The sequence below is a fragment of the Amborella trichopoda genome, chromosome 6 (assembly GCF_054954075.1).
Source record: "Amborella trichopoda isolate Santa Cruz 75 chromosome 6, AtrichopodaSantaCruz75HAP2 v2.0, whole genome shotgun sequence".
NCBI classification, from domain to species: Eukaryota; Viridiplantae; Streptophyta; class Magnoliopsida; order Amborellales; family Amborellaceae; genus Amborella; species Amborella trichopoda.
This window is the reverse complement of record NC_142341.1, coordinates 53576210-53592060: the sequence shown is the minus strand read 5'-3', so window position 1 is coordinate 53592060 and position 15851 is coordinate 53576210. Positions and strand designations below refer to the sequence as shown.

The 15851-nt window shown below is 34.0% G+C and overlaps 1 protein-coding gene across 1 annotated transcript in view; it reads left to right on the top strand.

Annotated features, from left to right (window-relative positions):
- Positions 1-14757, top strand: part of LOC18448515 (uncharacterized) — a 34024-nt gene extending 19267 nt beyond the window's left edge. The window contains exons 8-13 of the mRNA XM_006858576.4: positions 4701-4734; positions 4855-4929; positions 12244-12327; positions 12505-12639; positions 13859-14007; positions 14267-14757. Coding sequence (XP_006858638.2) covers positions 4701-4734; positions 4855-4929; positions 12244-12327; positions 12505-12639; positions 13859-14007; positions 14267-14384 — 595 coding nt within the window. The 3' untranslated portion in view covers positions 14385-14757. The remainder of the gene's footprint in view (positions 1-4700; positions 4735-4854; positions 4930-12243; positions 12328-12504; positions 12640-13858; positions 14008-14266) is intronic.
- Positions 14758-15851: the final 1094 nt, after the last annotated feature.

Below are 15851 nucleotides of genomic sequence, written 5' to 3'. Positions count from 1 at the left end.
CATGCACTTGTAAAAATATAATAAAATTAATTCAACAAACCTACAAGTTTCAGGAGGTATTTTGGTCATTTTATTTCTTTCAAATTAGTCTTTTTATTTTATATAAGTGCATAGCCGACCCAATTAGTTGGGAAAAAGCTCTGACATGATGATGATTTTATACAAGTGCGTTGTCCAAAATTTGAGTTTAATCTGATATATAGAACAAAAATTAAAATACAATATGCGATCTCGAAAAGTGGGACTTGAGAGTAAAATATGAACTATAAGGGACCATTTTTCCATTTTTAAACTTCGATAATAAAATGGGAATTCTTTGTATATTTCCGTATTTCCTATAACAAAAAGTATTAATATTAGAAATTTAATCTTTATAAAGTGCTTTGTTTGCATGAAGATGTATATAAAACAGATCAAGATTATCCATTATAACAGGATGGAATTTAAAATAAAGCACATCTGGATTTTCAATAAAAAGGAAAATAGTACAATTACGCATAATATGGTGATTTATTCTTTTTATAAACAAAACACTAAAAATCGTGTTAATTGAATTTTGGGATTCAGGATTGCTAACAACTGCAACAATGATGTTAATTAAGCAATGATGTTAATTAAATTTTAAAAATAAAAATAGAAAATCACCAATTTTGATCGAAAAGAAATTTGCACATTTTTTTTAAAAGATATGTATTCCAAATTTGAAATTAAAGAAAAACTCCCTTATTTTTTAATATCCCAAATTTTGCCGTTTTGAATTAGTAATTGTTGTCCATTTTTTGAACTAGTAATAGTTTTACTTGTCCAGTTAAAATATTTAGAGGATTGTCCAAGCTTTCAAATAATTAAAAAAAATTCCTTATGTTCTAGTATCCTATTTTGTTGAGATACATCATAAACGACTCTCGGTTATGCCATTCTTTTAAGTGAATGATTGAGTTCGTAATCCATACATGACTATAGGTTTATAGGATATTTTGAAGATAATGTAATTTTTTTGAAATTTAATTTTATGAACAAGGAGGAAATACTCTGATACCTGTATCTTACTAATAGTAGGATTCATGTCATTTCCACTATCCAATCACTATGACACACAACAGATGAACCATTCTTAAAATAATAGTTGCTTTTTCCAATCAATTTTAAATATCTAAAAGACAAATATGTTTTTGCATGTTGTTTGAGAATATTTAATTTAGATTTAAACTAAATTAGGTCTATCAATCTCCTAAGAGACTACATTAAAAAGAGCAAAAAATTGGCATTTTCTAAAATGTGAACACCGTTATATCATCATCATCATCATTATAGCCTTTTCTCAATTAATTGGGGTCGACTACATGAATCCTGATCTGTCATTTTGCTCTATTAAAGGCCATACCCTCAGTGAGGCCATAAGTCTCTATATCTTTTCGGACTGCTTCCTACCACGTCCTTTTTGGCCTACCCCTTACCCTTTTCAATCCTTCCACTTGAACTAACTCGCACCTCCTAACAGGTGCTGTACTGGTTTGACGCCACACATGGCCAGCCCACCTAAGTCTACTCTCTTTTATCTTATCGCCTATTGGTGTCACACCTAAAATTTTCTGAATGGATTCATTTCGGATTCTATCCCTTCTTGGCTTGCCACTCATTCATCTCAACATCCTCATCTTTGCTACACTCATTTTATTGGTGTATTGTTTTTTGTCCGCCCAACATTCTGCCCCATAAAGCAAAGCTGGTCTCGCAACTGTCATATAGAACTTACCATTCAACTTCATTGGTATGCGGCGATCACATTTCCACTTCACCCACCCAGCTCTAATTCTATGTGCCACATCTTCCCCAATCTCTCTATTTTCTTAGATTATCGACCCAAGGAATCAAAAGTGGGGTCTTTTTTGTACTTCCTGGCCATCAATCTTAACTATTTCCTTATTTCTACTCCTATTACTACTAAACTTGCATTTCATATACTCTGTCTTAGTCCGGCTAGTTTTAGAACCTTTGGATTCTAGAGCTTCCATCCAAAGTTCTAACTTGTATTGACGCCGTTTCGGGTCTCATCGATCAAAGCTATGTCATCTGTGAACAACATGCACCACGGTACCTCATCCTGTAGGTGCCTAGTTAAGTCATCCATAACTAAGACAAAGAGGTACGGGTTCAATGCTGATCCTTGATGTAGACCTATTGTCATTGAAAACTTACTTGTCTGTTCAGTAGTTGTTCGCATACTAGTTAGCGCTGCATCGTATATATCTCTCACCAAGTCGATGTAGTGTCTAGAGACTCTTTTCTTTTCCGACAACCTCCAAATCAAATCTCGAGCTACTTTATCATAAGCTTTCTCTAGGTTTAATAAAGACCATGTGGAGGTCTTTTCCCTTTGCCTTAAACTTCTCAATTAGTTGTCTAAGTAGGAAATAGCCTTGGTTGTCAACCTTCTTGGCCTAAAACCAAATTGTTTTTCAGATACACTCGCTTCATGCCTTAGTCGTTGCTCAATCACTCTCTTCCAAAGCTTCATAATATGCTCATAAGCTTGATCACTCAGTAGATTGCACAATTCTGTATGTCTCATTTATTCTTGTAAATAAGTACCGCAATACTTTTCCTCCATTCGTCTGACATTTATTTTGTTCTCAGCACCTTGTTGAATAGTTTCATCAGCCAGTCAATGCCAATCTCCCCCATGCACTTCCAAACCTCTATCGGGATATCATCTGGTCTTAAAGCCTTTCCTATCTTCATCATTTTCAAAGCTTATTTCACTTTTGACATCATAATCTTACGAATGTATCTATGACCTCTGCTCTCATTTATACCAACAGTTCTTTCTATAGCTATGTTCCCATTTTGTTCGTCATTTAATAATTTTTTAAAATAAACTCTCCATCTTTCGTTGGCCTTGTCATCCTTCACCAAGACCTTTTGATCTTCATTCTTAATGCATTTAATATGGTTTAGATCCCTATATTTTTTCTCTCTTATTTTTGCTAATTGGAATACATTTTTTTTACCTTCTTTCGTTCCTAGTTTATTGTATAGATTATCATATGCCTTAATTTTTGCTTAACTTACTATTTGTTTAGCATTTTTCTTAGCATTTTTATATCCTTCTAAGTTTAGATCGTTTCTATTACACTGCCAAGTTTTATATCATGATCGTTTTTCGCTAATGGCCTTCTAGACCTCATCACTCCACCAACTTTCCTTATCGAAATTTCTTTTTTCACATCACTCCAACGCCATTATATGTGAAGTTCAAATATTTGACTGGTGCCAATTTTGGCCTTTTTGGCTGAAGTTGGGCCAAACATGTTGTTATCTGTAACTAAAGTGTTTTCACCTCGGTGAAGTCAATTTCCATATCCAAAACAGGAGCATGATTTAATCAAATAAGAAAATACTCTTCAGTAAAATTTGATAATTTTCATGTTAAGTTTGATAATTGGCTTAATTACTAAGAATTGAATTACTTCTATATATTTGCTGAATATTTTACTTAACCTGGCATTGCATGGGTGCCATGCTAGTTGACTTGTATTTGCATGTATTGTATGCAAGTGTTGATTTCATGGCTAGTGTGGATTCTTTCTCCATACCTTTGGTTACATTGCTTTTTATTAGAGGTTCTCCACAAAATCTTTGAAGTTAAATCATAGTGTCACAACAATTTTTTTTCAGAGCTGACAATTGCTTGGCTCTATCCAGATTCGAATCCAACTTCTTCTTAATTAAAAAACAAGTTTTATACATTAGAAGAAACTCATGGTGTTTTTTCTTCAAGTATCATGAGCCTTGAATTTCTTGGAGTATCCAAAAGAGGGCATGAGATAAGCGAATTGAATTTAATGTCTTGATTAAATCGTATTCTTGGTTCCATCTCGTTGCAAGCAGTTAAGTTTTGTCGAATTCTAAGTATCATCAGCAGTAAGGTCATTCTATGGATGCATTTTGGCAATCAATTTTCTCGTTTGGAGAACAAACTATAAGCTTTGAGTGAAGAATCACAATGGAGGTAAAAGTGAAAATATTGAGCAAGAGTTGCCAACATTATTCAATGTAATCTTTAATTTAAAGAGAAATAGAACAGATTATGTTGGTCTTGGACTCGTGTTTTTTATGGGTAGGAGTAGGACCCTTTTAGGGAATAGGAATTTGTGCTTATTAATTTACCGAGTCTTATTTTTAGTCGAAAGTGGGGAATCATATATTGTAGTGTTTATGGAAAAGGAATTTTGATATGCTAGCTCCTTGACTATGGACTGTGACTATGCGAACAAACGGATGCATGAAATCCTTTTACATTGAAATACTTAATGAGGTGTTGTAAAGTTGGGTATTCTTTGAAAGCACGTGAATGCCTTCAAACAGAATGTGCCCTATCGATGGTATAGAATTTGAATTTGGAAATCCAAGTTTCCCACCAACGATGTCACAAAGGCTGGTGATTTTGTGGATACAGTGGGAATCATTGGAAAACATGACAGTTTCAGTGATTTAGGTTGGAGTAAATTTTATTATGTAAAATTTTAGAAATATTTAATACTTTTAAATTTTTTTTTATATTGAAATTTATGGATCTCATCTAAAAATGATAAAACTTTCATATGTGCTATCCTATATATCGTGGTCGTTAAATCACATTGATAAGGAGTTCGTACATCTATATCTGCTGATATTGTTGTACGTGTCAATTAATACAGTGGACGTCATGCCTTGAAGTCTCGACTTGTACAGGTAATTTTTTATAGTGTTTTTGGCATGTTGTTAGCTAGCCATTTGCTGGGTGGTTCTCTTGAAATTTGCATTACTAGTTTGCTAGAGAAGCTGTTTTATGCATATTGTTTTCCTGTCTAGCTTGGCTACAACTTGGGGGAAAAGAAGCTTGATGATGTCTTTTGGCGCTTCAAAGCCGTGGCTGAGAAAAAAAAGGCAAGTGTATTATACCTGGATGTTCTTAGAATTACCCTTTTTTTTGTTATTCTGAGCCACTGTGTTTGACATCTATGTCATACTGTTTGTGTGAATCAATAGAGTTACTAATTGATTACCATTCCTTTCTGTTTTGCTGTTATATTCTCTCTTGAATCGATCTCAATGAAACCTCACTGAGATGATTTTGTACACGAATACAAATTTGGTTAGCTAGAACCTGTAAACGAGATGATGGTGATACATTTGTAAGTGAGATTATAATCATTGCTACACTAACTGGTCAACAATGGTCAATTTATAGTGACTACTGACTTGGTGAGCAAAATCATGATAGCAGACTGTCCCGAATTGGTTTACACTTGCAGTTCAATACTTCAATCAAATAGCGTTTGCATAGGATAAACTGCCTCGATACATACTAGTCCACAGCTTGGCCATCACAGGCTCTACCAATCAAATCATATTTTATTTTTTCAAGTTTGTTATTTTAAATTGATACAAATTATGTAAAATAAAATGTGCAATAAATAAAAAACAGTGTCAAAACTCTTTGTTTCTAAGAGAGAAAGAAAAGAGGGGGGGGGGGGGGGGGGGGGGGGGGGGTGGGGAATGAAGGAAATGCATATAATTCGAGAATTTATGTTCATCATGTATACGTAAAGAAACCTTATTCATTAGGGCTCTCGTCTATATGAATAAAGTCTATTTAATCCCTTATTTTAAATTGGCAATATATATATATATATATATATATATATATAGAGAGAGAGAGAGAGAGAGAGAGTGAGAGAGAGAGAGAGCTAACAATAGCTGGGCAGATCTCAATGAAACCTCACTGAGATGATTTTGTACACGAATACAAATTTGGTTAGCTAGAACCTGTAAACGAGATGATGGTGATACATTTGTAAGTGAGATTATAATCATTGCTACACTAATTGTTCAACAATGGTCAATTTATAGTGACTACTGACTTGGTGAGCAAAATCATGATAGCAGACTGTCCCGAATTGGTTTACACTTGCAGTTCAATACTTCAATCAAATAGCGTTTGCATAGGATAAACTGCCTCGATACATACTAGTCCACAGCTTGGCCATCACAGGCTCTACCAATCAAATCATATTTTATTTTTTCAAGTTTGTTATTTTAAATTGATACAAATTATGTAAAATAAAATGTGCAATAAATAAAAAACAGTGTCAAACTCTTTGTTTCTAAGAGAGAGAAAAGAGGAGGGGGGGGGGGGGGTGGGGAATGAAGGAAATGCATATAATTTGAGAATTTATGTTCATCCTGTATACGTAAAGAAACCTTATTCATTAGGGCTCTCGTCTATATGAATAAAGTCTATTTAATCCCTTATTTTAAATTGGCAATATATATATATATATATATATATATATATATATATAGAGAGAGAGAGAGAGAGAGAGCTAACAATAGCTGGGCAGCTATAATAAATAGTAATATAGGTGAAGTCCCAGCCATTAGATTTTCATCATGTGGTTCAGAATGCATACCACTATATGAATTTTAACATTTTTTCTAGAAATCGGATCATAATGAAATTTTAGATGTGTGTACTAAAAAATAGGGCGCACAATTAAAAATATATAAAAAATATTTTCCAAAATATAAAATGACCGAAATATCTCTGAAAAATGATGGGGGTAATTTGGTGATTTTAAATTATTGAATTTAATTTTTTTTATATTTTTATATGGTACGCAATAGTGTTAGGTATATACAACCAAAATTTCATCTTAATCAAATTTATAAAAAAATAAAAATAAAATTAAAATAGTGATATGTATTTTAAACCACTCGATGAAGATCGGACTGTTGGGATTCTACCTTTGTTACTATTCATTATAGCTGCCCAGCTATTGTAAGCTTTATTCTCTCTCTCTCTCTCTATATGTATATAGATAATTTATATAGGAAAACTCTTCTCAACGCCTATAGGCGACAATCACCAGTGATTTCGCCTACCTTCATCACCATTCAAACTTCATCGCATGATCACAGTTGTCTGGTAGTATTTCAATTTTCATTTTTTTTCATAAATCCAAATTACTTGAAATTTGGAGAGTGTGTACATCTTAGTGAGATGCACCTAATAAAAATATGAAAAAAATAATTCACAAAATATAAATTAACCAAAATACCCCCAAAAATTTATGGAGGTATTTCAGTCAATTTATATTTTGCGAATTATTTTTTTTATATTTTTGTTAGGTGCGTCTCACTAAGATGTACACACGCTCCAAATTTCAAATCATTCCGATTAGTAAAAAAAAATTAAAATTGAAACACTATTGGACAATTGTGACCGTGCGATGAAGTTTGGATGGTGATGAGGGTAGGCGAAATCATTGTTCATTTTCGTCTATAGGAGTTTTGTAGTATCTTAAATATATATATATATATATATGGAAAACACTACGCAACGCCTATAGGCGAAAATGAACAGTGATTTCGCTTATCCCCATCACCGTCCAAAGTTCATCGCGTGATTATTATTGTCCGGTAGTGCTTCATTTTTCATTTTTTTTCAACAAATCGAAATGACCTGGAATTTAGAGCGTGTATTCATAAAAAATAGGGGAATCTTCGAAAAAATATAAAAAAAATATTTTACATGAAAAAAATTGACCAAAATACCTCCGAAAAGTTTCGGGGGTATTTTGGTCAATGTTTTTTTTCAAGGATAATTTTTTTTATATTTTTATTAGATGCGTATCAATAAGATGTACAAGGCCTCCAAATTTCAGATTATTTCGATTTGTAGAAAAAAATGAAAAACAAAACACTATCAAACAATCGTGACTGCGCGACGAAATTTGGACGGTGATGAGGGTAAGCAAAATTACTATTCATTTTTGCCTATAGGCTTTGGAAGAATTTTATATATATATATATATATATATATATATAAGAAAATACTGAGATTAGCCCACTAGCTCATATGAGCTCAACGGTCCAGATTCAATTTGGGTTGATCTGATGGTCACGTCTTCATTTCGTATTTAAATTTTAATAATTTTTATACGAATCCAAATAGTTTGAAATTTTAAGCATGTATTCTTCAAAAATAAAAAAATCTAATAAAAATATCAAAAAAATAATTTTCAAGAAATAAATTGACCAAAATACCCCTGAAAAGTTTTGGGGGTATTTTGGTCAATTTACTTGTAGCGAATTATTTTTAAAATATTTTTATTAGGTCCGTCTTGATGAGAAGAATACACGTCTAAAATTTCAAATTATTTAGGTTTGTAGAAAATAAATTAAAATTCAACTATGAAATGAGGTCATGACCGTCAGATCGGCCAAGATTCAATTTGGGCCATTGGGCCCATATGTTCATATGAGCTAGTGGGTTAATCTCAGCATTTTTCATATATATATATATATATATATATATATATATAAAGTTTGTAATTAGAATCCACGGAAACATCCTTTTATAGGACTTTAGAATTCCTTCATTGTAAGGAGGGAGAAATCTATGGATGGAAACCTTATTTATTTGGACTTACTGCATTGATCTTGGTCCTCAAGGAAAGAGAGAGATCAAGAGGCTCTTGTCAAATCAATTATCGTGGAGAGCCATTATTGCATGATGATGATGACAGACAAACATCACAAGAAATTTAGTATATTTGTTTTTTTTAATGTTAGCTTGGGACCTGGTGAGAGTGAAACAGTAATTCAAAAAAATGGACCGTCCAGCGCCTAGGTGGTCCAGAAGGCCTGGGCACATCGTCCATGCCTAGGCGGTCAAACTGGGTGGTCTTCCCTGGGCGGCCGCCCAAAGCCTGCGCCCCGCTCAGAGGCAAAAAACTTCCATAGAACAAGGCTTATTTTCATCCTTTTTTGGTTCTTCAAAATTCAGAAGATGTCTAATCTCATCTTGAACTGCTTGAAGAACGTTTGTACAAGAAGCAACATTACCTCTAACGCTAGCAAGGAGTTTTTTAAATCGGCTAATACCCCCATTGGTATCTTTTTCACAAAAATTACAACTTATACAATTTTTATCATTTGGTTTTGGGTTGTACCTATACTTCCAACCCGGATCACTTTTTCTAAGAGTAGCAGAAATGGATCTATGACAAGGATTTTTTTATTTTTTTTGTTTTCCATTACTTAAAAATTGCTTAATCTCCTCCTTGATAGCTTCAGAAACAGTTTTACAAGGGCAACATCCCCCTTAATACCGGCAAGATGTCTCTTAAACCGGTTTATGCCTCCTTTTGTATCTTTTTCACAAAAATTGCATCTAACACAATTTTTGTCATTTGGATTCGGGTAGTATCTATATTTCCAACCCGGATCTCCACTCCGACTAACTCCTGAAGAAGACATCTCAAAATAAAACAAGCAATCTAAAAAATGCACATACTTTGGTTGCTTGAACTCCAAACTTTGAAAAACACTTCAATGATTCGATCAAATGAAATGTAGTTTTTTGAAGGTTTATGTTACTCTAAAAGGGGTTCTGGTGGGTTTAAGGTTCAAATGAACCTAAAAGCCATCATTCTTAACTTTTATATCTTTGAAAAAAATGAAAAAAAAAAAGAAGTTTTTTGCCTCTGGGCGGGGCGCAGGCCTTGGGCGGCCGCCCAGGGAAGACCACCCAGTTTGACCGCCTAGGCATGGGCGATGTGCCCAAGCCTTTTGGACCACCTAGGCGCTGGACGGTCCATTTTTTTGAATTACTGTTTCACTCTCACCAGGTCCCAAGCTAACATTAAAAAAAACAAATATACTAAATTTCTTGTGATGTTTGTCTGTCATCATCATCATGCAATAATGGCTCTCCACGATAATTGATTTGACAAGAGCCTCTTGATCTCTCTCTTTCCTTGAGGACCAAGATCAATGCAGTAAGTCCAAATAAATAAGGTTTCCATCCATAGATTTCTCCCTCCTTACAATGAAGGAATTCTAAAGTCCTATAAAAGGATGTTTCCTTGGATTCTAATTGCAAACTTTATATATATATATATATATATATATATATATATATGAAAAATGCTGAGATTAGCCCACTAGCTCATATGAACATATGGGCCCAATGGCCCAAATTGAATCTTGGCCGATCTGACGGTCATGACTTCATTTCATATTTGAATTTTAATTTATTTTCTACAAACCCAAATAATTTGAAATTTTAGACGTGTATTCTTCTCATCAAGACGCACCTAGTAAAAATTTTAAAAATAATTCGCTACAAGTAAATTGACCAAAATACCCCCGAAACTTTTCAGGGGTATTTTGGTCAATTTATTTCTTGAAAATTTTTTTTTTTATATTTTTATTAGATTTTTCTATTTTTGAAGAATACATGCTTAAAATTTCAAATTATTTGGATTCGTATAAAAATTATTAAAATTCAAATACGAAATGAAGACGTGACCGTCAGATCAACCCAAATTGAATCTTGGCCGTTGAGCTCATATGAGCTAGTGGGCTAATCTCAGTATTTTCTTATATATATATATATATATATATAAAATTCTTCCAAAGCCTATAGGCAAAAATGAATAGTGATTTTGCTTACCCTCATCACCGTCCAAATTTTATCGCGCAGTCACGATTGTTTGATAGTGTTTTGTTTTTCTTTTTTTTCTACAAATCGAAATAACCTGAAATTTGGAGGGCTTGTACATCTTATTGGTACGCATCTAATAAAAATAAAAAAAAAATTATCCTTGAAAAAAAACATTGACCAAAATACCCCCGAAACTTTTCGGAGGTATTTTGGTCAATTTTTTTCATGTAAAATATTTTTTTTATATTTTTCGAAGATTCCCCTATTTTTTATGAATACACGCTCTAAATTCCAGGTCATTTCAATTTGTTGAAAAAAAATGAAAAATGAAGCACTACCGGACAAATAAGCCTTGTTCTATGGAAGTTTTTTTCCACCATTAGTGTCACATCATGACACCTGCCACCTGAGCCTCCGTGGTTTCTCTTTTCGTTTTATGATGTTTTAAGCTGTTTTTGGGATTTATATGTGAATGTATTATTGAAGAACAGATATGAATTTACAACAAGATCAAATTGATTTTCTTTATTCATTTAGCCAGAAATATTTGTGTTTCATGTTGGAATTATGTCTTTGAGTGGATACTTTGGGTGCCACACCTTCTAGATACTTACAGTTGGAGGGAACCATGGCACTTTTCTAACTTGTGGAACACCTACTCAAGATAGTTGGCTAAGACAAAGGTTCTTGAGTTTTATGAGGGATCTGGTGTTGTTATGGTTTCATTGTTTTCTAGTGGCGCTAGAAATAAACATCAAAATGTTCCTGCACTTTAAATGTGCATTACACTGGATTGCTGCCCAAACAATTAAGCTTTGGTTTCTACTTTAGAGCAATTTGACATTTTCTTTTTTAGTGTCATGCAAAGGGCTGCTCATTCAAAATTTGATATTAACGGGAATTTATTGCATGTGTGGTATTTACTCAAACAAACTTAAGGGTTAGTTCTGAAATGTTATATGGCTATCACAAAAAATGGTAATAAAAAGGGGCAATTGCGCAATTATGTATTTGCTTGTTGACAACTTCAAGACTATGTTTACTATGTTTATGGTTGGCATTCGTGCATATGCAAATCGTAGTTTGAGACATGTCTAGTCTTGTCGAAATTTTGTGGAAGCCATTACAGCCCTGGTAACATAAATAGTCTTGTGAAAAATACAAAGAGAATTGTGGAGATGTGATAAGGCCCTGGTTACTTCCCCAAATTTCATGTGAAGAAGGATATTAGCTTAGCAAATGGATCTTGTTGATAATTTTTCCAAAATTTATAAAATAATCGCTTCCAGCATATTAGCTGAATGAATTCGTTTGTCTTTATTTGCAAACCTTCGGACCATGATTCGACATCTTTCTCGTTTTATTGTTCCATTCAGGGGTCTTTATTCATTATAAAAAACATGAATTGGATGTTTCAAATAGTAGGATTGTGATGGAGTTGAAATTTAGTGTCATTCCAGGCGTATTTCTGACTTTGACACTGCCATTCCTTGATTGGCCTGGCTGGAATACTACTTCTATAATGGAATTTTCCCATGTTCCTGTTCCTTTCTCTTGTACATGTTTTCAGTGGTAAAAATTCAATCTATAGGGTCATCCTCCCATATGAGTTCTTTTTTTTTTTTTCTCTAATGGTTATTTTAAGCATAAATTCAACTAGAAGCTCATTTTGCATGATAGTGGACAAATAGCTTTTACGGTCTTCAATTCATTGTTTTACCTGATAAAAGAATTGTTAAATGGTGCAGCATTTATCTGATGGTGATATTGAGGCGTTGGTTTCAGATGAAGTTTTCCAGCCGCAAGTTATTTGGTCTCTTGGTGATTTGCAGGTAAGAACTATTATATGTAATTTTTCATTAGTTTATGTAGGAGCATATTTTCATCAATAGATAGGATCACAAATTTTAATTCAGGTTTGTCTTTTTTTTTTTGTTTTGATAAAAAAAATTCGTCTTTGTCTTATGACTAGTGCAATATTTGATACCAGATATATCTCAAACTTGCAGGTCACTTGTGGTACTTCGGGCCTCTCAACAGGAACTGTAAAACTGATTGGAGCTGATGGCACTGAGCATATTGCATGTGCGGTTGGAACAGGTCCAGTTGATGCAGCCTACAAAGCCATTGATAGCATTGTTAAGGTACAACCTTCATAATTAGTTATATGTACAATCATGTTTGGATTCTTGTACTATCTCAATTCCCGGAAATTTCAACACCAAAGAAAGATTAAAGAGATGGTGGGCTTCGGATAATGCTCAACCTTGAGTCACTGAACTGATCCCTATCCATGGTTGATTTGATTCATCCACTGAATTCAAAGCCTTGAAACCTGGAAAAGTAGATCTTAAAAGAATGAAACTCTCAAAGGAATATAACTTTGAAAGGGAAGATTAGAGAAACCTACCAAACTCCACATGTTGGATAAGGTCGAATCAATCAGTGGAGCGGGAAGAAAGGAGATTCATTAGATTCAGGATAACTTCCTGCCTTAGTCACCTTCGAAGACTAAAGATTTCTGGATATTCTGTTAGTTCGTTGTTGATATCTTTATTTCCTTTTGGGTGGCTTTCCTGCTTCCCAGGGAATTATTTTGCGATTTATACTTGAAGGCAGCAACGTGGTGTTGCATTGCTTCATCTTTATTCCGTCTCTCTTGATTTTACATGCTTACCAAGTTAAATTGTCAAACATGTTCCTTCTCATAGTGCTATTTATATTATTTTGTTCAATTTATGCAATGAGTTGCTTCTGTGAGAACTGTCTCTGTTTCAAGTGGCCAGCTTGTCAAATTTCAAATCTCTTGCTAGTCATAAGTTGTAGCGTCTAACATATTAAAAATGCATCGACTTTAACTTTCATTATTTATTTTTCTTGGACAGTTGATGTACAGGCTACTGAGTTTTGTTGCTAGATATTGCTCATTTTCTCAAGGAAAAAATTTATATAAGGTTGCAACCTTAAAATGTAGAATTAAGGATGCACTTCAAAAATCCAGCATAAAATGTTGTTTTGAGGTTGGAAAACACCCTCTAATTGATCATCTCGACATCGAGATGTATGAATATGAAAAGAAAAAAAGATTTTGAGTCCTAAAAATAGTGTATCTTACAAAACATTAACCATTTTTGGACTGTAAGATTTTATAATTAAAGATGAAAATAGATTCTCAAGTCATCCTAAAAATTTTTGACACCAAAATTATATTTATAATAAAATTTGGAGGTGCGCCTTAATTTGAATGTTTAAGGTTGCAACCTTATACAAACCACACCCTTTTCTCAATAGCTTCAGATAGAGCAACTGCTCAGTGAAAATGAATGTTTTTGTTCTGAACTTTCATGTTTTCATCATATGTAGGTCTCAGTAACTCTTTTGGAGTACTCCATGAATGCCGTTACTGAGGGCATTGATGCCATAGCCCACACACGAGTCATCATACGCCCCGAACACGGCCACCATACATCAACCCATGCACTCACTGGAGAAACCCTACATCGAACTTTTAGGTTTTACCATTAATAAACTCTTTTGTAATATCTTTGTGGATTTGTTCACCATTGTACAATGGATTATTGTCATCCAAAGGGCATCCACCAGAAGTTCCTCTTGATGGGTAGTCCATATCAACATTGATGGCCCAGTGGAGCATTAATCACAGGTATCGTTAAGTCTCACTTCCATTGTCGGGAACAAGTGGTGGTGCCCTTTTGGATTATGATACATCCATTCTGGGTATCTTGGTCTCACTCTTTTTGTCAAATTCAGTGGAACTGGGGCAGGAATGGATATTGTCGCATCAAGTGTGCGTGCTTATGTAAGTGCCCTCAACAAGATGCTGAGCTTCAGGACCATATCGACAAGAAAGGAGACTGTCGAGGGATGACAAGTCTCGGCTTGAAATTGAGTAGGTTTGGATTCGGTTTGCTCTTAATTTACAAAAATCAAATTTTGATCGTGGAACCCCAATAAACAATCGACACCATTTTCGTGTGATGCGAGATACTGTTGTTTATTCATGTAGATTAGAAAAATCGTTTAAAGGGAACTTCCAGTTATATTGCTGGTGTACATCAAGCTAGTGAGTTATTTATGGGGAAAAAAGATGCATAATGTGTTCCTTTGATTTGATTAAAAAATATGGACATCACAGAGAGAGAGAGAGAGAGAGAGAGAGAGAGAGAGAGAGAGTATTCAGAAAAAGAAAGGAGAAAAGGTAACTCTGAAAAGGCATTGAAACAATGAAACTAGTACAAAAACTGGAAAAAACTAGAAGGGAAAAGTTTCTATAGAGTTGAGGCTCTAAACAATCAAATTTGAACCTATCTCAAAAATTTAACAAGAAGAGGTTGTTTTGATGTTCAAATTCTTTGAATTGATCATCTCGACATCAAGAAGCATGGCCACAAGAAAAAAATGGATTTCAAGTGGGAAATAGTGTATTTTGTAACGCATTTTTTGGCCGTCGATTTACAAGATTTTCAAATTTTCATAGATCTGTGGACTTACACTATTTCTGAAGCTTTATATTTGATAAATAAATATAAAAATATATTTCAAGGCTATCACAAAGATTTCAAATATTAAAACCACATTTTTCGATACTATTTGAAGGTAGGTTCTAATTTGATTGTTTAGAGCCTAGGCGCTATACAAACTGCACCCAAACTGGAATCCCTTTCTAGAGTCGTCAGAGATGGAGAAAATAAAAGAGAAGTCACAGAGCCAGAGAGAGATAGAGAGTGAGAAAGAGTATTCCGAAAAGGGAAGGAAAAAAAGGAAGTATGAAAAAGAGTATTCCGAAAAGGGAAGGAAAAAAAGGAAGTATGAAAAGACATTGAAACTAGAGTCCAAAAACTAGCAGAACCAGAATCCTTGTCTAGAATCCTCATAGAGATAAGAAGAAACAAAAGAGAACTCCAGAACTTGAATATCTTTCTAGATTTTATATGCATATGCGACAGTCGCAGGGCAAACCCGAGTTTGTTATGCTAATCGATTTCTTTGAGCCTCATCCTTCTTATTTGGGATCAACTAAACTCGATCCTTTGTAATTTATGGTTAACTATTGTAGGACAAAGCCCTTGTTCCTTGTACACAGAAACACTTGGTTCTCTTTAGTGATTGAAAGATTGGATCCTTGCTCAAGACTTGTCAGAGTAGGGTTGGTTGGCACCTTCCCGAGTATGGATGCAGAACTTTGGGACTTGCCCCGAGTCACCTTCTCAGCCTTAAATGTTTGATTAAAAATCACTAGTCCAATTATAGCTAAATCTAATTCTGATTAGTACAAATCTTTCGTGAATCATTCATCTCATAGAGGTCCAGTTGTTGGCATTTGAGGCTGTGAGCA